Raw genomic sequence first — 26,240 nt, 5'->3', positions numbered from 1 at the left:
AACGATTTATTAGTTTTAGAACAATTTAGGTTTATAAAACAAAAATCAACAAAGAATGCTGCTTTTAGGTTGGTGGATGAAGTACTAAGTTCTTTAAATTCGAAACTACATGTCGATGGGATTTTTTGTGACTTGGCTAAAGCATTTGATTGTGTAGACCACAATTAGTAAAAAAAAAATTGAAGTTTTATGGTATTAAAGATGAGATGCTGGGTTGGTTTACATCTTACTTACCAAATAGAAAAATCAAAAGTAGAAATAAATATACCAAATAGTCATAAAGTTACTTATTCAGAATTTTTAAATATTAAACATGGAGTTCCCCAGGAGTCGATTTTAGGTCCATTGTTGTTTCTAGTTTATATTAATGATTTAGTCTTCACCATAAACAATTTATCCCATGTAATTTTATTTGCAGATGATACAAGTATGATTATTTCAAACAAACAATACGATAATTTTATAAACACTTCTATTACAGTGCTGAATCTAATGAATGAATGAATGAATGAATGAATGGTTCCATGCAAATAAACTAGCACTTAACGTTGGTAAAACGAATGCAGTCAAATTTAGTACACACAATAGTGCTCAGGTTTCCTACAGTATTCGATTAAATGGAACTCATCTCAAAGAATCTATAAGCACAAAGTTTCTTGGTTTAGAGTTGGATTAATCACTTGAACTGGAAGACACATAGAATGTATTACTCATAAATTGAGCTCTGCCTGTTATGCATTAAGATCCTTATCTGCTATTGGTGATATAAACTTACTTAAAACATCATACTTTGCATATTTTCATTCTGTAATGAAATATGGATTAATATTCTGGGGTAACTCGTCTGAAGCTAAACACATTTTTGTTTTACAAAAGAAAGCTATAAGAATAATGGCTGGTGTGCATAAAACGACATCATGTAAAAATATTTTCCAAAATTTAGAAATTTTGACCTTACCTTGTGAATACATTCTTTCCCTAATGATGTTGTATATTAAAAACCACACACATTTAGTACTAATCAAGACATTCATAATTTTAATACAAGACATAAATCATATCTTCATATACCCTCTGTTAGTCTAAGATGTTATAAAAAAGGAGTTCACTATTCATGTATTACAGTCTTCAATGCACTGCCTAATTATCTTAAAGCTTTGAAGGACCAGGAGAAAAGGTTTAGAAAAGCATTAACCAAATTTCTACATACTCATACCTTCTACACAACTGATGAACTGTTTATGCTTGTAAATTGAATTATTCTACTTGATTTGAAATGTACAATTTTATATAGCTCATCTAAAATATGTTTTTTTATATTGACTTAATTTGTTTGCTATGTATGTATTTCATATTTTTGTTTAGCTTAACTGATGAATTGTATATGCTGTAAATTGACCAGTAGTCTATATAGCTCAACTGATGAATAGTTTAAGCTTGTAAATTGAACTAATCTACTTTATATGAACTGTACAATTTCGTATAGCTTAACGAAAGTATGCTTGTAAATTGATTTAATCTGTTTACTTTGTATTGTATATGTTTGCATAGTTTGACTGATGAATTGTATATGCTTTAAATTGAATAATAATCTATATAGCTCTACTGATGAATTGTTTATGCTTGTAATTTGAAGTAATTTGCATGATATGTATTATCAATTTCTGTATATCTCAACTGACTGAATTGTTTATGCCTTTAAATTGAATTAACTTACATCCTATGTATTATATTTTATAGCTCAGCTGATGAATAATTGTTTGGATTTGTAAATTTAATAATCTGATTGGCTATGTATCGTATATTTTTAGTAGAGCTCAGTTGATAGATTTGCTGACCTGTTGATCTGGAGCTGCGCTCAGGCTCACTTCACTTCACCCCCATTTGGTCTGATTACCTGGTTGGGTTTTTCCGAGGTTTTCCCCAACCATAAGGCAAATGCCAGGTAACCTGTTGGCAAATCCTCGCCTCACATCATCTCGCTACATCTTGCCAAAAAATGTAAAAAATTGAAATTGAAACTGTAAAAAAATTGTAAAAATTGTAATTGTAGTCTTGTAAAATTTTAACTTGTTCCACATCTTAAAGTTTCATTGCTAATGTAAGATCTATGCAATATAATAAATGAAATGAAAAAAAAAATGAGGGTTCGAAGCAACATGTATTCCATAATGTGAGTCCTAGGCAGGATGCCTTAGAGCACGATGCCATGACATAGGACTCCATTATTCTAGTATCAAAATTGTTTCCATGTGTTCCAATTTCGTATGAAACTAAAACATAGTGACGATAAATATTTGGGAATCAGCTTCCTGCCTGCTTGTGAATTAAGTTCATGCAATTTTCCAGTGTTAGTGTTAAGCACTGTACCACACCACTTCAACATGCAACAAAGCGTTGAGATGTAAATAAATACCTGCAGGAGAACTTGCATCTGCCTCTTTTGTTTGTCCTCCTCTTGTATTTCTAGTGTTTCGAATACGACGTAGTGACTGTTGTCTCCTATTCCGGCGGTGGGGACGGTTGTTATTGGCACCAGGAGTCTTTTTCCACAAGTAATAAAATTCTACCAATTCCGGCTGAAACAAAATAATTTATCACCTATACATGATTAAGTGTAAAGTAGTGTAAAACGTACAGCAGAGAGCACTAAAGCAATATACTTCCTACTCATAAGCTTGTCACAAACATTAGAAAGAAAGTTTGTAATAAATTAAACTGTAAAAATTAACTTTCATTTAAAGAAGATATGGTTATATATATATATATATATATATAAATATAACTATAATATTACATGCGGGGACTAATGACCTGAGGTGATGATTTGAGTATGTTATGGGAGATATGTACGACTTGGCAGTAAGGACAAAGGAGTTGTACTCCCAGGCAAAGATAATTATCAGTGGTATAGTGCGGCGAAGAGATTTTCATTGGACTCAAATTGGGCAAATCAATGAGGCATTCGACTGGGTGGCAGATAGAATGGGAGCAAACATTCATGAATTGGTGATGGGGACCTGGGACAAGATGGAGTCCATCTAAATCGAAGAGGAGCAACAGAACTAGGATCGCTGTTCTCGAGAACGGCATCAATGGAGAGGGGCAACAACTGAAAATGACGACAGCAAATAGTATATACTGTAACAACAGCTGTGGAAGCGACAGCAGCAACGGGGGAGGCAGAGGAGGTAGCGGCAGCCACAGTGGAAACAACAGGGATCAGCAATATTATGTCGTGTAATGGTAAGTCTTTAGTGGTGCTGCAGGTCAATTGTAGAAGCGTTTATAATAAATCAGTTGAATTCTGGAACCTAGTAGATTCGCAAAAATCTTCATGTTATAACAGGAATGGAATCATGGCTTTCCAGCAAAGTAACAGACTCAGAAGTATTTAGAAACGATTATGTAACATACAGACGCTACTGTGTAGGAACAGGGGGAGGGGTTTTTAAAGACTCGGAGTTCGAAATATTGTGTGTAGATATAGTGGATGATTATTTGCGAAACATATTACACATCATCAGTTTATACAGGGCTCCGAAAGAAGGCTTGAACGTACTGTGTAAAATAAGAGATATGTTTGAAAATACACATTCACAGCCAATATGTTATCGTCGCGGGACACCTAAATTTGCCCCAAGTAAACTGGTAGGGTACAATAGAGGGAGGGATGGGTGGGTCAGGCCCAGTCATTATTAAACTCAATCATCTGGAAACATAATTTAACACAAGTAACAAATAGGGCAACGAGGGAAGATTCTTTACTGACATATTTCTTTTAAGACATTCAGAAATAGTCACAGGTACTGTAGTGATTCCAGGTAATAGTGACTACGGCGCGGTAATTCTTGAAGTATTATGGAATGCTAAGTACAAGCAAATCAGAACAAAGATCAAAAATATCTTGCAATATAACAAAGCAGACAGAGAAGACTTTCAAAATTATCTTAGAGAAAAGTACTCATTTATGGGTAGTAAAGGCCAGTAGTGTAGAAGAATGCTGGGTGGAGTTCAAGTAGAATATATTAACAGGAATACACAAATTTATCTCAGTTGAACATTTATCAAACAATCCCAATCCGAAATATTATAATAAATACATACGGAAACTGAAAAGAAAATTAAGAAAATCCTACACCCAGCACAAGGAAAGCATTGTAAAACAAACAAAATTCGCACAACTATCCAAAGAACTGCTTAATGCGAAAAAGAAGGCGCAGGAATATTACTTAAATAAACTTTAAAAAAATGAACAAAATGGGTAAGTGGAATTTTATAAATATGTGAAGAGACGACACAAGTTTTTGTATAGGATAGTGAAAAAGCAGAAAAACTAAATTCCTATTATGCCACTGTTTTTGGGATGAGGGCAATAATACCTAACTTAGTTTCTGTGAAAAATACGGGTCAGTTTTCTATCAAGCCTAGGGACACAAGGAGAAGAATCTCTAAATTGAAAACTCATAACTCAGTAGGACATGATGGTACTGCTGGAGACATGTTAAAATTGGGAGGGGAAGCCATTATTCCCTATCTAGTGCGTATATTTGAAATATTAATAAACAATGGTATTGTCCCACAAGATTGGAAAGATGCAATAGTGGTGCCAATTTATAAGTCAGGGTCTTGCTCAGAGATAAAAAATTACAGACTAGTCAGCCTCACCTCTGTGGTTTGCAAACAGATGGAACACGATTTCAGCATATCTAAGGCAGCATTGGAATGATTCAAATTAGTTACATAATTGTCAACATGGGTTTCTGGGGGGTTACTCATGTAAGAATCACTTAGTAACTGTATGTCAGGATTTAACAGACGGAATAGATTCAAATAGCCAAATAGATGCAGTGATTATTGACTTTAAACGCACATTCTATGTAGTCCCACACGATATACTGTTGGTTAAACTTCTATCAATGGGGATTGACTTCAGAGTACTCCAGTGGATCAAGGAATTTTTAACTTGTCGCACTCAGAGAGTACGGGTGGGGGAGAAATTACTGAGCCCAATAAAAATTACTTCCGGAGTCATCCCACAGGGGAGTATCTTGGGACCCCTTCTATCCCTGGCTTTTGTAAATGATCTGCCAATTAACATCTTGTCCAGGGTTCGCTTATTTGCGGATGATTGTATCTTATACAAGTTATGAAGTAAAAAGTTATGAAGATACTATTCTTCTTCAGAATGACCTCAATAGAATAAACGATTGGGAAATGGTCAACAAAATGAAAATAAATTCTCTAAAGAGCAACGCCATCAGCTTTACAAGAAAAAGAAATAAAATAATCACATCATATACATTACAGGATGAAACCATTCTGGAGTTAACAAATGTAAATACCTAGGAATAACTTTTAGCAGCAATCTCGGCTGGGGGAACACATTACTGACACAGCAGGAAAAGCATAAAGAGCATTATACTTTGTGATCAGGGTACTAATAAAAAGCTCTGATAAATCCAAAGAGATTGCATGTAAGTCACTAGTTCGTCCAGTAATGGAATATTGTGCTGTATGTTGGGATCCTTACAGATTAGAACATATTAATACATTGGAAAAGATTTAAAAACGGGCTCTCAAGTATTGTCATAATAATTCAACATTAAAATGGGATACACTCACGGACAGAAGAACGTGAATTCGATTATGCGCAATGTTCAGAACATACAGAGGTGAGCCTGCCTGGAGAGAAATAAAAAATAGGTTGCAGCCGCCAAATTACTCTTCAAGGAATGACTACTCACATAAATTGAGCGAAAGAAGACAGAGGACGAACACTGGAAAGTTTTCTTTTCTCAGTTGTACTATCAGGGACTGGAATACTTTACCTGCAGACTTACTAAAGGCTTTACCAATAGGTAGGTAAAGGTAAAGGTATCCCTGTAACATGCCATGAAGGCACTTGGGGGGCATGGAGGTAGAGTCCCATGCTGTCCATGACCTTGGCAATAGAATGAGGTGGTGTGGTCGGCACTACGCTCTGACAGCCTTTTAGCCCCGGGAAAGGCCCGGTACTTAATTTTATAGGAGGCTGAGTGAACCTCGGAGCCGTTCTGAAAGTTTGGCAACGAGAAAAAATCCTGTCACCACCTGAGAACGAACCCCGGACCTTCCAGTCCGTAGTCAGGTACTCTACCAACTGAGCTACCCGGCCGCCTTTACCAATAACCAAAAATATATTTAAAAATAGGCTTAAGGACTTTACTAATAAATGGTAGTATATTATGCACACTATTTAAAAAGTGTAATTGATATTTTATTTGAAGTTTATATCAGTGAAGAAGTGTGTTATGTCAGTGAAATGTGTTTGTGTCAGTGAAGTTTTATAGTTTATAGTGGTAGTGCAAAGTATTTGAACAGTGAAATGTTTTTGAAGTGTTAGTGAAATCAGGATAGTATCAGTGAAATGTGTCGTAGTTCCAGCACAATGAGTGAGTTGATAGCGAAATGAGTGTAGTGTTGAAAGGTACTTGTGCATGTAGTAACATATACTCATGGGTTTTAATTCGAATTTAGGGTTAAGATACATATTAGATTTACTTAGATTGTGCCTCATTTAATTTAGGATGCTCCTTGTTAATATTATTACACTATTGTTATCATTACTTATTGTTATTGTATCTTTTAAACAACAATGTGACTTTTATTTCAATAACAACACACCCGTCAACAATGGGTATTCCACTCAACACAGCAACACAGTAATCGTTATTGCACTCCACTCCACAGAACGACAATGACAATTCACATGTATTATTGAGAACAACAATGTACTCCTAATTTCAACTAATGTTCACAAAGCACTATGCAGAAAACAAAACTGTCAGTTCACAGTTTGTTCGCCTTGGCTAGTTCTTCTAGCTCACTCACTCAATTTCACATTACATCGAACCCCAAGACTTCCAGATAAAGTTCACTGCACTTTGAACCAAAGACTTCCGGATATCCCGCACTCACCTGGATGCTGCCACAGTTGCGGACCTACTCAAGTTCACTGCACATCGAACCCAAGACTTTCCGATATGGTTCACTGCACTTCGAACCCAAGACTTCTGGATGCGTTGCTTTCGCCTGGTCGCTGCCACAGTTACTCAAGTTCAATGCACGTCGAACCCCGGTCTCGAAGGCTGGCTTCCTTGCTCACTCACTGCTGATTCACTGACTGACTTTTTTTTTTGCGGCTCACTTGCCCCTTTTATTTATTAGATCACACATTCTCGAATGTACTGTGTCGCGTAGCTTCTACGAAATGTCGAAAGGATTGCGATTCTAGAGGCTTTTGCTGCTTTCTCCGCTCAGTCACAGTTGCTTTTTTTCCCCTCTTCGTGCCACGCCCAGCACCCACCGAAGCTCGAGCCTCGCATCCTGCGCCTCCCTCTCCGCCGGATGCACGTGTAAATTCCCGAGGCAACGAGAATCTTCCAGCACGGTTGCCACATTATTATTATTATTATTATTATTATTATTAATTGTTTATCATTGTCATTATTGAGTGTAATTAGTTACCACTGTCACTGAGTATTCACCCATTTGCAATGTGAAAAAAAAAAACACACACACGCACGCACGCATGCGCGCACACACACCACTGCCTCTACAGCAATGGTTCCCAAAGTGGGGATAGTGTAAAGTCTGAGGGGGGGGGGGCCTTAGGTTGATTTACAAAATAAACAAGAATCTTTATTAATATAAAATTATTTTCTATTTAGAAATATAAATACAAGTGATATCTCTTTCAGTGCCTTTGCTTCAGTAAGGTCTCATTTTATAAACCTATGAATCAATAATTGGGTCTCTTGTGACAATGAAAAAAATTTACAGTCTGTTCAAAAGAAACCAAATGACCTGGAAATGTACAAAAATTTGCCCAGACATGTTCAACCATTTTTAACAAGAGCCAGAACAGGTCACATTGTCATACAATTACATTTCTGATACTCCTACTTGTCTGTGGTGTAATAATCATGATGAAGATCTGGAACACATTCTTCTACACTGTCCATCCATAAACCACAAAAGAACTAAATTAAAATCATCAGTACCAGTTGCAGAAGATACGGACCTGCAGTCAGGGGCGAAGCTGAAGGGTAATCTGTGAGCCTTAGAATGCCCATTGAATTTTCAAGAAATAAGCGCATTTACATTTTCTTGTTTTCATTGGTATAAGTAAATGAAATTTCTAGTTTTCGGTAGTACGCTCTCTAGTTACGGAAGGATTGACGCCAGCTCCTCAGTGTGGAACCAGTGCATAACTACATTGTGGCTACTCACTGAATGATACTGCTTCAAACCAGATCGTTGCAGCAGACAGAGAAAGCATATGCGCATGCGTCAAGTGTAGTGCTTGCATACGTCACTAATGCTAAACAGCTCTGTGAAGTCTGGGAAGAGCCTAGACTCTGAACGTGTCATTTAGCATTACCAACCTCAATACTAGTGAGTCAGCTACAAATACCAAAATGAAGCCACACACATTCAGAAAGTAATAACCAGAATCTATGACCTATGCTATAGTTACAATGTTTTTTTTTTATTTTGTTTTTTATTAGGTTATTTTATGATGCTTTATCATCTCAGGTTATTTAGCATCTGAATGAGATGAAGGTGGTAATCCCGGTGAAATGGGTCCGGGGTCCAACACCGAAAGTTACCCAGAATTTGCTCATATTGCAAAATCCCGGAAAAAACCTCAACCAGGTAACTTGTCCCAAATAGGAATCGAACCCAGGCCACCTGGTTTCGTGGCTAGACGCTCTAACCGTTACTCCACATGTGTGGATGTTACAATGTTGGAAGGCGGATGTGTTGGATATGTCATTCATTAATTTAGGGCCAGTTCATTTTTGTTTTGTTGCATATACGACACTGTCAGGTGTTGGCGAATTCACGAATCCAGGACTTGACTGTCAAACAATGGAAGTAATTCATATAACACGAAAAGAAAATTGAAAATAGCAAACTTTTTCTTGCCATAAATAATGGTCGCAGTGTCCAGAATTCAGTCCTACCTTAAATTTTCTATATATATATATATATATATATATATATATTTTTTTTTTTTTTTTTTTTGAGGAAGCGAGAAACTTCTTATTGCTATTAGAGTGTGAGAAATTAAAATTTGATAGAACGTGTTTACATATAAAATTGAGTATTCACAAATTGTCATTCGATCGAATCTCATTCGGCTACACTTTGCCATTCAACTATGACCATTTGCTAAAATCTGTCAGTGTGTGAGAAATTACGGTACAAAAAAAAAGTATCACAAATGGTCATTCGATCGAATCTCATTCGGCTACACTTTGCCATTCGACTATGACCATTTGCTAAAATCTGTCAGTGTGTGAGAAATTATGGTACAAAAAAAAAAGTATCGCAGATCTTTTTGGCCTCTGAAATTTTAAATGTTAAGCAAAGAAGCGAGTCACTATCCAACTTGTATGTCTCCCAACCAGCTGCAGCCCCCTACAGATACCATCCTACCAAACCCCGTTGACAGTAGAAGTACACTCAGAACTCGTGTAAATAAACCTATAATGCCAATAAGTTAAGAAAACCAGATCTAATAAAAAGTTACAGACTGTGAGTTTATTGTTATTGTCAGAAATTTTTGCCACTACACTATCACTACTGCTTTCATTGTAATTTGTTAGTATGATCTCCATCCTATCTATCCTCTTATCATTGTGACTTCTATGTATATAGTTATCTTTCCCGTAGATGATGGCTCGGACATTCTCTCTAAATTTTATGACTGATAGAGATGATATTCTTTGCCTCTAGATCAGTACGCTTCTATTTCCCCCCCCCCCTCTTCTTACACTTGAACTATAACTCTCTTCAAATACTCTCTAAACTAGTGGCCCCTAATCAATGATGGGTGATTTCACGTGGCATGGATAATAACTTCGAAATTGTAGGAGAAATTTTGTGCAAAAGATAGAATTCGTGAATCGTTAGTTGTATGACGCATTTGTCAAAGTCATCAATATTAATAGCAGTCTTTTGCCATTGATGTTTCTTCCCCGATTCACTCATTGATAATCCTTCAGCTTCATGTTATTTTTGTTCAGGCAAAATCCTCTTCACCTTTGTTTTTTTTTAAATTTTTTTAAGTAGGTTATTTTACGACGCTTTATCAACATATCTTAGGTTATTTAGCGTCTGAATGAGATGAAGGTGATAATGCTGGTGAAATGAGTGCGGAGTCGAGCTCCGAAAGTTACCCAGCAATTGCTCATATTGGGTTGAGGGAAAATCCCGGAAAAAACCTTAACCAAGTAACTTGCCCCAACTGGGAATCAAACCCGGGCCACCTGGTTTCGCGGCCAGATGCGCTAACCATTACCTCACAGGTATGGACTTCACCTTTGTTAGACATCTTGTCTGCCTCTGCTACTTTCTGTACCTTATTTTTTACTATTTTGCTTATTTCCTCATAAAATTTTATACATTAAGAACGATCTCTCTCATTCATTCTCTTTTAGCAGATCTACTGCACTTTAGTTTAAAAGTGTCAGAGGCATCTCGCCTACAGGTCGATTTCTTCTAAGCAACTGAGTATACTTTCCTTGGTGTCAATGCTCCTCCCTTGTCTACCCGAGTCCCTTTGCTTGACCTAACCCTGCACAGGACTATCGCCATAAAAGCTCGATTGCTAACTTCCTCTTTCCTCACAAGTGCTAAAAAGATCTGCGATACTAATACTACAGGACAGTGTTCATTTTTCATCGGTCTGTTTCCTTAAAGTGCATATGTGTTCATTATTATCGTGTATCATCCATTATCCACTTACGTTTTTATTGAAATAGTCACCTGTCAGTGTGGTATTTCGGTATTACGAATACACTTATAACATAGAATTCGAATTAGATTAACTACTAAAACGAATGTGAAAATTATTGAAAATATACTTAATGGTTGGTAAAGAATACTACGTGAAAACGAACTTTTTCTAATGACACATTTCGATGCAGGAGCATAATTCTATTGGTTAGCAGCAGCGTCTTTAAATAACAATGAAGTGAAGCGAAGTGAGAGCGGTATTTCAGTGTATGTTTGTGAGTTTAAAAACATGGATCAGTGTAGTGATCTAATAGTGTATCTAAAATAAAGACCATTTTCTTTGTTGTCCTACGAAGAGAAATGTGCAATGAAAGAGAGAAAACCAAAACCTCATCTAAATATTGTACAGCGTGATAAACATCAGTCACATAAGTTCCAGTCTCAGTGGTATGAGCAATATGAATGGTTAACAGCAAGTGTAACAATCGGCATGATGCATTGTTACATTTGTCTTCTGTTGGTGGTGAAGGTGATAGTAAAGAATGGAGTAAAACTGGCATTGCATGTATTAAAAACTTCCATCGTAGAGCACAAAAACATCAAATTTCTAAGAAACATATTCTTAATTGGAAACGATATCTTTTTTTTTTATTTTATTGGGTTATTTTACGATGCTGTATCAACATCTAGGTTATTTAGCGTCTGAATGATATGAAGGTGATAATGCCAGTGAAATGAGTCCAGGGTCCAACACCAAAAGTTACCCAGCATTTGCTCGTATTGGGTTGAGGGAAAACCCCGGAAAAAACCTCAACCAGATAACTTGCCCCGACCGGGATTCGAACCCGGGCCACCTGGTTTCGTGGCCAGATGCGCTGACCGTCACTCCACAGCATGATCTATCAGAAGCGGCTCGGCTTTTGAGTCTCAAGCACAATGAAATGGTAACTCGCAATAGATGATATCTTGGTAGACTGCTTCAAGTCATCTGCTTCTTAGGAATGCAAGAGCTCGCATTTCGTGGACACGATGAGAGCCATCAGTCAGAAAATAAAGGCAATTACCTAGAAATATTGGACATGCTTGCGCAAGAAGAGCAGTTTGTTAGAGAAAAGCTCGAATCCTTATCAGGATTTAAAGGGACTTCAAGTGAAATACAAAATGAATTAATTGAATGTGCAACGTTAGTCAAGGAAAAATTCAGAAGGAATTAGACTTGGCAGAATTCGTGTCAGTTCAGGCAGATGAAACACTAGATGTGTCTTGTAAATCACATATGAGTGTTATATTTCGTTACTGTGTGAACGATTCAGTACAAGAACGGTTTTTAGGATTCTTTGATGTATCAAAAGACAAAAGCGCCGAAGGGTTATCAACTGTTACCTTGAATGTGATGAAAGACAGCAAAGTTGAAAATGAGCTAATCTGTCAAACTTATGATGGTACTTCAGTGATGTCAGGTTCTCGTGGTGGTGGTGTTAATGCGATAATTAAGCAGCAGTGCCCTAATGCAATGTTCTTTCGTTGTTACGCTCACAGACTTAATCTGGTACTTTTGTATGGTGCCAAAACGATTAAGAAAGTTCTTCTGTTTGTTTATGATTTGACAGCCTTTCACACATTTTTCAGTAAATCTTCAAAAAAAAATCTATGTTTTTAAGAGAAGCAGTTTCAAACTCCCTCAAGCAAGCACTACACACTGGAATTATCACTCTAGAGCAACAGTAACTATAACTCTCACTTTCAGGAACTAAGAAGAACGATGTCTCATATTATTGACAATGATGAAGATTCTTATAATGACGCTGTTGGTTTGTTAAGAAGATTAGAAGATCCAACCTTCATTTTTTTTGTTGCGTTTTCATCAGAAAATATTTGTTTACATTGACCACTTATACAGTGTGTTGCAAATAAAGTGTACATCAAATATCAGCATTTGCAATCATGAAGTAAAACTTGCTGTAACAAATGTAAAATCTCTTAGAAATCAGGAAACTGTTGAGGCGTGCATCAAAGATGCCAAGGTACTGAACAATCAGGCACGATCAGGATCATTTATGACACTACAAGTCCTAGCTTTTGAAATAATTGATACCATAGTGACACAGATGGAATCGAGATTTGAAGATCTTAAAAACTTTAATTTTGTTGAATTACTCAATGAAAAACAGTTCTTTGCTTATAGATCAGTGTTTCCGTCACTTATGTTGAGTGCACTGATAAAAAAGTATCCATACTTTGACAGTGAACAGCTTCAAAATGAACTCACAAATGTTTATTCTGACCAAACAAAGCACTTGCCTGCAGGTTTGTTGCTGAAATATTTTTTGAACAATGGCCTAGAAAAAATCTATCAAGAAACAGTACGGCTCAAAAGACTGATTCTCACCTTCCCTGTGTCTACTGCTTTGAGTGAACGAAGTATGAGTGCACTGAACAGAGTTAAGACATTTTTAAGGAACTCCATGTCAGATTCTAGACTGAGCAATTTGAGTACTCTGGCTATTGAGAAGGGTTTGTTAAACAGTCTTTCCAGGAACGACATCTTCAAAGAGCGCATCATCGACATCTTTGCAGAGAGAAAAACATGCTGACTGGAGTTTATCTACAAAAAAATATAAGGTATGAACTTTAGAATACCCAGTTGCATGAATATAGCTTCGTCACTGCCTGCAGTATACACCCTAACTCTGGTTACTAGCAACAGGCATCTATAATGAACACCGATCAAAATACTCCTCATTTCTCATGAAAAACAAGACCTTAAAAGACTACAGTTGACTATAGTGGACTTTATGTTGTCAGCAAACAGCTGGATACATTAAGATTGACTGATTAAACATAAACACAGTTGAACATAAATATAAAAAAATGCTTCAGTATATTCTACTAAGTAAAAAATAACTCATGCGATAATTGTGCTAGTTTTTGAGAAAGTAGCTTCTCAAAACTGGACTTCGTATTTGATGTGATCTTATAATTTTATATTTCAAACGAATTTCTCGCTTTTGTTTCCACGACAAACATAGACAAGAAACTTATTTTGCATAGATACAAAGCTGCAAATATGTTGTTGTTGTTGCTGCAAATATTACAAAATATTTAAGAGCTTTTTCTGCAAAAATCGCGGTATTTTTACATTCTTTGATCAAAATCTATTCTACACTCTGTGAAAAAGTCTAGTTTCATCTTTCCATCAGTAAATACATAATTCAATTAATTCTTCTTCATTTTTTGTTTTAATTTCTGCCAAATGTACGCAACCATTCAAAAACTGATTCAGTATCTATCTTTGATTGTCGTAAATGTTTTGAGTTTCTCCCAGAAAATACTGAAAAGTTGTTTTTTTAATCATGCAAATTTAATTGCATATCTGCAAAAACGAACTGAGTATTTGTAGTACCAGTAATGTAAGTAGCTGAATTTTCCACGAGTTCTTTTTGTTAAGTGAAGTTGACCAGAAAACAAATTTCTTTATAATCCATTGGGTAACAGAAAGCTCAGGTATCATTTTTTATTTGTATTGACTATTACTGCAGTGCCAAGACGGTAATAGTTTGAAGTACATGAAATGGTGTCTACATAATATTTCGTGCCATTGTTGCACCATATACTTCTATTTCGGTTGTTTTTTTTTTTTTGGTGGTACCCACTGTTTTTGAGTAAAATAAAATTATCGTTTTTTTCGAATTTAAAGAAATTTGTAATTTTTTAATGGGGTTAAGTACCAGTGCGATACTGGGGTAAGAAGGGGGGATTGCAATCAGAATTCTCGCTGAAAAGTGGGTTGCACCTTCAAGAAGTTTGGGAACCACTGCTCTACAGCAATCTGAAGACAGGGATGTAAGAGGTACTTCTTCAACTCTGCATATACCAGACAAGCATTGCTCCGGGAAATGTAAACACTGGAGTAAAATTTCTTGTAGTGATCAGTATCACCACAAATAATAATTCTCTTCACTGCATTAGCCTACTAACTCCTAGCACAACTGAACTCCTGAAGTCCCATCAGAAGGAAGACTGACAGGTAAGTACACGGTGTTTCAGTTAACCTTTTTCAGGCTCATGATTAGAATGACAGCATGATCACAAATAGCTTGTTTGTTAAGTCTTCATTTATATTTCTACTACAAAAAAAGTATCATTATTAAAGACATCTTTCAATCTTCACTGAATATTGTGCTTAACTTTGGACTAAAGTACTGCAGGTTGAAAAGTGGCTGAGAACAGATATTTGGTGTCCTCCGAGTTGGTTTTACATTAACACAAAATTTGTAGTATATATAAAAAAAAAAGCTGACATTTGACAAAATTCTCAAAATATCTATATCACATACAGTGTAGACAACATGGCACAGCATTGATATCAATACCAATACACTAATATTATGACTACACAACACAGCATTAGCATCCAGTATATTAAATATCACATTTCATATTATAAACAATTTATATTTGTGAGGAGTCACACATGAAAAGTTAGTGAAATTCAAATATAATATTCATGCCAAGTAACAAAACATTATCAGAGAATTTCCGAATGAAATTTTTCCAAGGCTTAAAGCCATAAACGTCAAGAGACTGAACAATCCGAGTTGTGTGCTTTGAAATTGTTAACACTTCCACCGTTTTACCTTCTGGAGTTACACCTCAGTAACTGGTCCACGAATCTACCAAAGACTGCAATGATCACTGACAGGTGGAAAGAATACTTCTTAAAACAACTTGAAGAGGTAAGTTTTCATAAGCTTCCCTGATTTTGAGGGCAATGTATAAACATTTGGGGTCTTAAACATTTTCTTCTTCACGATGGCAATGAAGATATGAGACTTATATGAGTGTTAGGCAATTATTTTGAAAATTCATATCTCGAAGGCTAGGCCTTCTCCGGATGTAGAAATTTATAGAAATGTTTCCTATTTCAAATGTAATGTATGGAGGAAAAATAGTTGTGAAAATCCATTATTATTTGGTGTAAGTTCTCTATTATTAGTTAGCTCAGATTCAGATGGAAATAGTTTACAGAAGTCAAGTGCTTGAAGCAAGTCGACTTTTCTCTAACTTCCATCTGACATGGTTGAGATAGTCAAATTATGACTTGGTGGTCAAACAAAATTTAATTTACCAACACAGCAGCTTTTTTGTCCACTTTCTCATTGCATGTTCAACCTGACTCCATCAAATTCCAAATGTCACAAGGGAATACATCAATAAAAACAAGAGAAAATCATTATTTCACAAATACTCTTTCAACAGGTGTTAGGTGTGCCATTAAATTTCTTCTACGAATCTATCTCTTAACTCTGTTCTTCTCCACCAACCCTTCTTTTCAAGAATGTTTTGTAATACATGAAGCAACAAAGCGCCAATTAGGTGCATACATGCTTGGATTTGTTCTTGTAGTATCTCCAGTTTTATCAAACCAATGCCAATTCACAATTGATTTATATTATTACTGGTACATTAATTATAACTGAATACAAACACTAATGAGAAGCATACATTCAGCACACGCTATTTACATGTAAAAAAACTGTTCCAAGTTTTGAAGTCTTCGTATAATCACAAATATGGCCTCAAGTTTAGAGGCTTCAAGCATTTGACTCCTATAAACTATCCACGTCTGAATCAGACTTTAGTTACATTTCAGAGTTTTGTAAACTAGGCTTAAAAATCCTAACTGACAACACATCTATTCAATTATACTTGGTGTCTTTATTTTTATTTTATTGGGTTATTTTACGACGCTGTATTAACATCTATGGTTATTTAGAGTCTGAATGATATGAAGGTGATAATGCCAGTGAAATGAGTCCGGGGTCCAACACCGGAAGTTACCCAGCACTTGCTCATATTGGGTTGAGGGAAAACCCCGGAAAAAACCTCAACCAGGTAACTTGCCCCGACAGGGATTCGAACCCGGGCCACCTGGTTTCGCGGCTAGACGCGCTGACCATTACTCCACAGGTGTGGACTACTTGGTGTCATTCTTTAACTTTCAGTACATATAAATTCCTGTTCTAATATAACTATATGGAGTGCATTACAGCATTTTATGAACATTTTAATCTGAAGCATTTTATAGTGTTAATTACAAATAAACTGAACCAGAGTGGTTCACTACATTTTACAGGATGATGAGGCAATGATGAACTGAGAATAGCACACCTAGGTGGAAACTGTTCCAAAACTGTGTCCACCATAAATTTCGTGATGTGTGCCAGTCCTGAAGAGAACCTGTCAGCTACAGGTGGGCTCTGTCCATCATGAAGGTATATATATGGGGAAATTGTTCCAAAACTCTGTCCTCCATAAACTCGTGATGTATGCCAGTCCTGATGATAGTCTCTCAGCTATGGATGTGCTCTGATCATTATAAGGATATATATATATATATATATAGATATATATATATATATATATATATGTAGATATATATATATATATATTTTTAGAATATTCCAATTTTCTTCCCTCTTTATTAATATATACCTTCATACAAAATTCATAAAGGAAAAGTAAGACTTTACTAGCAGGTATAACGAACATTTGGAATAAAGCAGAGGCTGGATCATTTAACTGAATCAAACACAAACTGAGGGAAATGAAAACATAAAATACTCAAATCACTTCACTTTTTTATATGAAACACTTTCTTTCAATAATCGTTATTTATAAATGATGAATTTCACATTAATAATATATCTTGAAGAGTATGAAATGGTACTTTTAATACATAAATGAATAGAGGAATCATTTACTTACTGTGTCTTTATGAGGAAGAAGGTCTTTCCGAATTCTGAAGAAATTCTTTCCAAATTGACGAAGACCTTTGACAAACCGTTTCTGAAAATGAAGATGGTTGAATTACTATAATTACAACAACCAACACCACAACAACAACTGGAGAATCAACTGAGCAATGTATTTCATGGTACCTACCGTTTCCTCCTCAGTCCATTTTTTATCGATGCCTTTAGGAACTGGACATTTCACCAGGGCCTGGAGAGCTTTTCCTGGGTCATACCCAGAGTCATGTAACTGTAACAAAAAATACAGATGTGTCACACAAAATGTAAATAAATTTTGAGCTTAAGCAAACGTAATTACTTAATATTAAATGACAGAACTACAATTATTTTGATAACAAAACAGTAGTGGTGGCTTTCAATGCCAAATGCTTTATCATAAGTTTCTAGTTCTTCTTCACTGGTCTTAGCTACCGTGGAACCAATTTTCAATTTACACACTTCGCACATACATAATGAAACTACATACTATCATTACACATAAAAGCGAGTGGAACAGTGAGCAACATTTTTAAATTAACATGTTTTCCATCCCTTCTATCAGAGACATCCATAATTGTAATTATTGTTAAATGTTACCAACAGTAGGATAGAGCAGACTGGCTTGAACAAAGAATTTTATTCATCTATTTAGGTAACTGGATGTCGGGGATTGCGTGCTGACACTAGTAGGAGACGGACATATGGAGAAGCTAGTGCTGTGAAATATGACCGACATAGCAGTGTATAGGGCTAGGATTGGAAGGTAGAATAACAGAAGTGTTGAGCTAACATGCAAAGAAGTAAATGAAAATGGATTTAAAGCCGAAAAATTGTTGTTAGGTAATAATATTTGTGCTATTAGTGATGGGAAATGTTGAACTTAACCCTGGACCTGAAAAGGAAGATGAAAAAACTACAAGCAATGTTGGAGAATCAAAATAAAGAAATTTCAGCTGGATGAAGTGACATCAATGATCTAAAAACTAAGTCTGAGGTTTTCTTGGAAAAGTTTGAAGTCATTATAAACAATATTAAAGGAATGAAAGAATATTCTTATTCGATGAAGGAAGAAATGGACAAATTTGCTGAAGGAACCATAGATCGCCTTAAGAAGTTGCAAGACAGTGTGAGATACTAGAACAGCAACAAAGGAAAAATAATATTGTTATTTTCAGTATAAATCAATCGGCTAATGAGAGAAATTTTGAAACTATGAATATTGTGTGTTTAGATTAGGCAAAAGGTGAAGTTCACAGCCTATCCTTAAGAAATTCATATCTTTTGCAAAGAAAATGGAAGTTTTCGCGAAATTCAAATATTTATCTGGTACAAAAATTCGAATTGAAAATGATTTTTCTGTAGAAACGAGGAATACAAGAAATTAACTTAAAAAAATATTTAATGGACACCAAAAGGAAATGTCATAAAGCATTTTTAAGACGAAATAAATTGTAAATGGGAAACAATTTGATTTACATTACTGTAGAAGAAACATGTCATCAATACAAACAGAAGACAAATAGCTACAACTGCTTTGCAAGAAAAGGAAGTGGCTCACGAGAACTCAGTGTAATCTGATCCAGGAGAAGCAAGTAGACATGACCACATCCACGAGACAGAACTTAAGAATGTGTCAAAGCAGTGAAAACTGACGTCACATTGGAAAGGGATACAGTATAGCAAACAAATACAACCACACAGGCGTATACAAACTCAAATGCAACACCTGCAACAACTACTACATAGAACAGACAAGCAGATCATTTCAAATACGTTACAAAGAACACATCACAGCCATAACAAACTTACAAAACACTTCCACATACGCAGAACACATCACAAATGCCAACCACACCTACAGCAAAATAAACACAGACATTGAAATGTTACATATTCAATTGAAAACCCAGAAACTAAACACATTAGAATACGAAATGTATAGGCATACAAAAACACATCTACATGAAATTCTCAACACACAACTAAATTTCAGAAAACACACACTTTTTAACTCCACATTACACTACAAAAACACATTCCACAGGAAACCCAAACAAAAGGTGCGAAGACCAGGACTAACCAGTTCTGAGGATAGCCCACAACAGGCTGAAACTAATCAACAAGGTAATGTACCTAATATTTAACACGCGAAGGCAAACTCCATATTCCGAAGTGATATAGTGTTAAAAGTTGTGTAATCAAGATGTAGAATATGAAAACCTGGTGAGTTAAACCAAACTGCTTTTTCTGACTCTATAGAGTGAACCCAGCTACATTAAAAATTTGCTATTGGAATATCGAAGATATTAAAGAAAAAAATCAGTAATAGGAGCTTATATGATTTGTTACATGATCTAGATATTTTATAATTAGGAGAGATATGGGCTCAACAAGTAGACAGTTACGATGTTATGGGGTTCATAAACTTCAGGAAAGGTAGTCTAGAAGAACTGATAAAGGGTGCTATCCGGGTGGGTTAGCTATATATGTAAGAGAAAATATTAAAACTAGAATTTGTAATACTTCTATGAAACTTAATGATATAATATGGTTAGGTGTATATGACAAATATAAAATAAGTACAAAATTATGCTTAGGAATTGTATATCAACTCCTACAGAATCACACTACTATAATGAAAGGTTTTATGAGCAGTTATTGGAGGAAGTAGAATGTATGTGAGAAAAGTTTCCAGCAGCAGAAATATTAATTTTAGGTGATTTCAATACTAGAATCAGGACATTAGTACCAGAAATATCAGACTCATGGAATGACAATGATTGGCAGGAAATAAACAAAAATAGTAAGGATATTGTAAAAATGCAGAAGGTAAAAAGCTAATACAATTTTGTGAAAATAGTAGTTTGTACTCAACGGGCTTTATGGAAGTGATACAATAGGGAACTATACTTTTATTAGTCCAAATGCCAGAGTAGGCCCACTATAGATCTAGGGATAGCTTCATATGGTTTACTGGCAAGCATTATGGACTTTAATATTGGTAATGCATTTACAAGTTCACAATTCCCAATTCATATAAAAATAGTGGACGATTATGTTAATGAACGAATAGCAGTTAATATAAATGAAGAATTAGGTATAAGAATACAATGTATAAAGTGGAAAAAAGATAACTGAGAATGATACGTTAAGTAGATTTGAAGAACAACATAATGTAATTTGTTTAATTGGGTTAGAGAATGCATTGTTGTTTAGTCAACCATCTGAAGACAGATCTGAACCTTACAAGTGAACTTCACAAGCACCACTTATGAGGCAACTAGGCCAGGAGACAATGGGGTAGGGTGGCCAGTTCCTTTCCCCTTCCACTGCATACATCACTGACTAGCTACATATTACACTAATCAGACTTCTGATGCATACAAACAATTGTTTTTCCTCTGACACATATTGTCAAGCGAAATGTACTGCCTGATAATAATAGATGTACATATCAGCCAGAACCTCAATCAGAGGATAGAGAATGTATTAAGAACTAGAAATGTACTTTATTTTTTTTTTTTACATATAGTGTGTGATATTGTGACAAAAACATTCCTAAAAGTAGTTTTAAGGGTTGGTATAATTTAGAGTATGCAATAATGAAAAAAGAAGTACGGTAAAATCCCTCGTATCCAGCACCCAAATAACTGGCAATACCAAAACAACGGCGATTTGGGGGGGGGGGGGCAAAAAAAAAAAAAAAAAAAAAAAAAAGGAGCCATTCATTCGAAAGGGAAGAGTCAACCAAAGATGTGAGTGGTTTTCGTGAATTGCACATGCCGCATATTGTTTACTCTTTAAATTGTTCACGTGTGAAAAAACAGACAGAAAACCCCGTTATGTCCTTGGAGTAGATTGGGTACCATTGGTAAGCTGTCACTTGGGCCTCGCAAAAATACGCAGAGACAATATTTTTAAATTTACCATTTAAATTCGCCCATTTCGAAGGGCTGTTGGATGGGTCCAAATAGGAAAGTGTGAAATTCTCTGTTCCTACAGCACGTTAAAGTTTCGTTCAAGTGACAGATAGTACCATGGCTATTACTGCAAAGCGCTGCTGTTGCACAATGGATTCTGTGAAACACAAGTGACATGTTCTTACACTCAAATCATTGAATGCTGCTTCATAGTTGCAATGTTGGCTACACTGCTCTTCATGTCATACGGCCGCCATTTAAAACTGTCACAAGGTTATGAGAACTTTCAGTATTTTTTATGCTATTATGTATTATTGCATTACAATAATTGAAGCATTGGCTGGAACAACGTTGTAAGTTACAAAAATTTCATTTGGCATGTTTCCATGTAATAATGTTGTATGTCATGTTACCTTGCTATACTCTTTGGTTTGCAACTGTCCATAAATGCAGTACGTGAAATTTGTCCACTCAAACTTTGCTACCCTATAAGAATAACGTTGTACATGTACACATTTTTGCAGCTCCTGTAAATTTTACTAAATGTAACTTATAATGTTGTTCCAGCCGACGCTTCAATTATGAACTGATAAATGTACATTACCGTATTCAGTATTAAAAATAAACATTGTACACATTTCAAAACTTTATTTTTAAATATCTCTATGAAAATTATTACATTTCAACATAGAAAAAACTGTTTGTGCAATACAGTATGTTTTTACATAACCTATAAAAGTATTTTCCAATTATCTGGCAAAATTAAGTTATCTGGCACTGGATTTGTCCCACTGTTGCCGGATACGAGGAATTCTACTGTACTTACATATTTAACACAGTTCAAGAAGGAGAGCTGTGTTGAAAAGAGCAGCAGATATTTAAAAGAAAGAAAATGCTATTTAGAACTATTAGAGAAAACTAAAAGTAAATGGCAAGAGCAAAAAAACGTTAGAAATAAGAAAACTTGTACAGTTACGGAAGAAAAAACTGGCCGATGAACAGCAAAACTCGTAATGTTACTTATGCCGGTTTTGTTGTGATTATCACAGTACAGAGTACTGTTTACTCGAAGTTGTTGGACTAGGAGAGAAAGGCTTTCGTACTGTTTCTGTTCACATTCTATAAGGTTGAAATTCTCGTGTTTTTGTCGATGTACAGAAATTTGTTATTTAATTGTTTTTACCAGTACGAGGAATGTTATTGATTTCATTATCAACTCCTCTGTTCGTCTCTCTTTACTCTATAGACATACGATACTTCGTTTATTTATGGTTTATTTTTACTTTAATATCTTCCTGGCAAAACATACGACGAAGAGTAAACAAAATTGAGATAGATACAATACATACGAACTTAATGGTAAGATGATATAGACGTGAACAGTTAAAGTAGAATAAATATAAATTGATTAAGGTAATCCAATACAAATAATATAAGTGAACATTCAGTTCAATTGAAATAAATAAATACCTATAAATTACTTTCGGTAAACAATTAGTAATGAGGGAAGAGAAACACAAATAGATTTGTTAGTTAGAAATAATTTTTGTGCAATTTAGGAAAACGTGTGATTATATAAGTGATTCTAGTGTTTACTAGAACCTATTTATTTATTCTATTATTAAAGCTACAGGGTGCTATTCATAGACATTTCGCTAGCCCGGGGTACGAGCGTGCTAAACAGGATTCATATCATATCATATCATATCATATCATATCATATATCATATCATATCATATATCATATCATATCATATCATATCATGTCATATCGCTGACAGTGGTTTATGAATACGAAAAACGTTAGTTCGTTGATCGTCCACCGAAAGCCCACGCTAAGAATGTCTATGAATACGGCCCACAGTGTTTATTTTTGTTCTAAAAATAGAAAAGAAAAAATACATTCCTGAAGTAAAATAATTAATACTAAATGTTCTTTATATCACAAATTAAAATGTTCTTCTACCTATGTAGTTCTAGTTATATACAACAGTTTTCTTCTGGACTTAATAGCCTGTCCATAAACCTTTGACACTGATCACTGCATCCATTCTTCTACTTTCAGAATTAACAAGGCTTTGGATATAGACCTACTGTATCTATCTGACAATGCAACATCATCCCAAACATCTGCAATGAGATTCCACAATTCATCTGCAATCCTAGGACACCGACTCTGTAGTTACACATTAACATTGCGTTGCACTTCCGTACACACATTTTCTATGGAATTTAAGTCAGGAATTCTTGGCACCCATGGAACCTCTCGACATCGTCCCTGTGAATGTTGAACCACCGCTGCACGGCGACACGTGTGTACCGAAGACAAGTCATGTTGGAATTTTATTTTGTTTTCGGGCTTAAACACACGAACACTAGGTAGCATCATTCATTTTCCAGTTTATTGGTGTACTGATGCTCATTCATATGCCCATGAATCCTCCATAGTGCACCGCCACCATAACCAGAAATCCGTACCACACCGATTAGGACAAACGACCACTGCGTTGTCTCTGGACCACAAATATTCAGGGTCAAATCTCTTGGATTGTTTCGGTCGATATACGTGCACTGGCCTGCTATAGTTCATAAACATATCATCCAAAAAGATGACCTCTTTCCATGGATAGTTGTATGAATTCGACAAAATGTGACACGATCAATTCGATGGTCTTCAGTCAGAACTTCCTTCACCACTGTTCTTCTCAGCACAACGTTGGCACTATTAAGGCTTTTACTAGCGTTCTGTTGGAAGCAGGAAATTCCCTGCCGGCCACAAATATTTTAGAAGTATAAAATGAAAGCGCCTCGAACGTTCTATTAACATAAGATCTTGTTGTGGTGTTGATGCCTTGGGTCTTCAACTACCAGGTTTACGAGTTATGTAACCTCGCTCTTGATACTGCGCCCACCACCTGGACGCTGTTCTAGTCGCAACTCTATAGCGTTCTCCAGCTCGAGCCGTGCTAAATCGGCCTTCCTCGAGCAGTGCAATTACTTTGGCTTTGACGTCCATATCTGTGGAACTGAAATACTAATGATGATTTTCGTAGTGGTTGTGGCTATTTATAGACAAATTCTGTTGGTAGAGCTGGAAAGGGTCACATGCCTAGGACTCTAGAAATAACACGAAATATACAGTAGTCATAAACCATAAACATAGTATGTCTGTAGAGTGAAGAGACACGAACAGAGGGGATGAAAATAATATTTACAACATTCCTCATACCCGCAATGGCAAAACCAATGGCAAAACAACTTTCTGTATGTCGACTAAAACACAACAAACGTTGCAAATATACACATAGGCTCTGTGCCGGATTCAGGCCTAGGTAACTTAGACAGTTGCATAGGGCGGCAATTTCCAGGGGGCAGCATTTTCTCTCTCTTTCTCTCCCTTTTTCATTTTTATTTTACAATGAAATTTATTTTTAAAACACATGTTGGTAAATCTTTTCTGAAGTTTCTTCTTGAACACCTTGTGGAAGTCAGATATTGTTTTGTTATCACATTGTCGCGGTCGTGGCAAGAGTGAAAGGAAAGTATGCAGCTGCATAGTTATATTGTAATGCCGGTATCACATTATTATACTATGAAACTGCTTAAATTTAACTACTTGTATGAACAAGAATGCAGTGTTGAAAATCAAATTGCATATTGTTGTTTATTAGCTATTTATCGCTATGAATAGTAACCACAATTCTCAGTTACATTCACAATATAATAGCCTATATCAGCGTTTCTCAAACTATGGTCCTTGGACCACCTGTGTCCCCGAGGTCTGCCCTTGTGGTTCTTCAAAAAGGACAGAAGAAAAATTCAAATTCAAACGAATTGCGTATCACACTATCTGAAAATCTCAGAGTTTGGAAATGACACATGACAGTCACCTTTCACTTTTACTCCCAGTACTGACATTTTATGAAATTTATTAACCTACCTGTCTACCGAATTTCCACTCTACTCTCAGCAAAAAAAGAGGGATTTAAAGCACTATGAACATGGTGTTTCTCGCCATCTTTTCCCTGCACATCAGCTGACGACATGTGGCTAAGTACATTGGAATATCTTCCAGATATATTCTCAAAACTAAACGAACTAAATCTCTCTCTATAAGGTAATTCTTTGACTGTGTGAGAAAAAAGTGTTCGGGAGGAAACTTGGTTTGTGGGTCAGATCCGTAAAACAGAGATTTTTTCACTATTTCCAACCCTAGAGTCTTCTTTGATTGAAAATGATTTCATTATTGGAAAGAAAATTATGCAATGACATACGTTCGCATCTCGAAACTCTGAGGTCACAATTTGAAACTTATTTTCCATGTAAATATGACGAATTTTCATGGGTTCGCGATCCCTTGATATTGAAAATAACAAACTTTTGTTGAGTGAAGGAGAACAGTTAATTGAACTCTCGACTTAAAATGAAATTCCAAGCAGAAAGTATGGTTAATTTCTGGACCTCAACACAAGTGAAAAGAGAATATATTGAACTGTACAGTGGTTCTTTACAGATTATAATTCAGTTTGCTTTTACGTATCTGTGTGAGAAAGGGTTTTCATCACTAACTCTAATAAAAACAAAGTACCGAAATCGACTCTATGTATGTAACGATCTCTGACTTAAGCTTACCAGCATATATCAAAATATAGAACAATTGCGCAAGAATAGACAGGCTTATCCATCTCATTAATGAGAATACCAACATATATTTATTATTTATTTATTCATTTATTTA

General features: G+C 35.6%; 1 protein-coding gene across 14 annotated transcripts in view; it reads right to left on the bottom strand.

The window, feature by feature from the left end:
- Positions 1-26,240, bottom strand: part of Gug (arginine-glutamic acid dipeptide repeats grunge) — a 257,116-nt gene that overhangs the window by 177,249 nt on the left and 53,627 nt on the right. For all 14 annotated transcript variants that reach the window (XM_069825198.1, XM_069825188.1, XM_069825191.1 and 11 more), the window contains 3 exons: positions 17,734-17,832; positions 17,557-17,637; positions 2,417-2,579 (listed from right to left, as the gene is read on the bottom strand). In XM_069825198.1, the coding sequence (XP_069681299.1) occupies positions 2,417-2,579; positions 17,557-17,637; positions 17,734-17,832 (343 nt within the window). The remainder of the gene's footprint in view (positions 1-2,416; positions 2,580-17,556; positions 17,638-17,733; positions 17,833-26,240) is intronic.

This window comes from Periplaneta americana, chromosome 1 (genome assembly GCF_040183065.1).
Source record: "Periplaneta americana isolate PAMFEO1 chromosome 1, P.americana_PAMFEO1_priV1, whole genome shotgun sequence".
Taxonomy (NCBI): domain Eukaryota; kingdom Metazoa; phylum Arthropoda; class Insecta; order Blattodea; family Blattidae; genus Periplaneta; species Periplaneta americana.
This window is presented reverse-complemented; position numbering and strand designations above follow the sequence as displayed.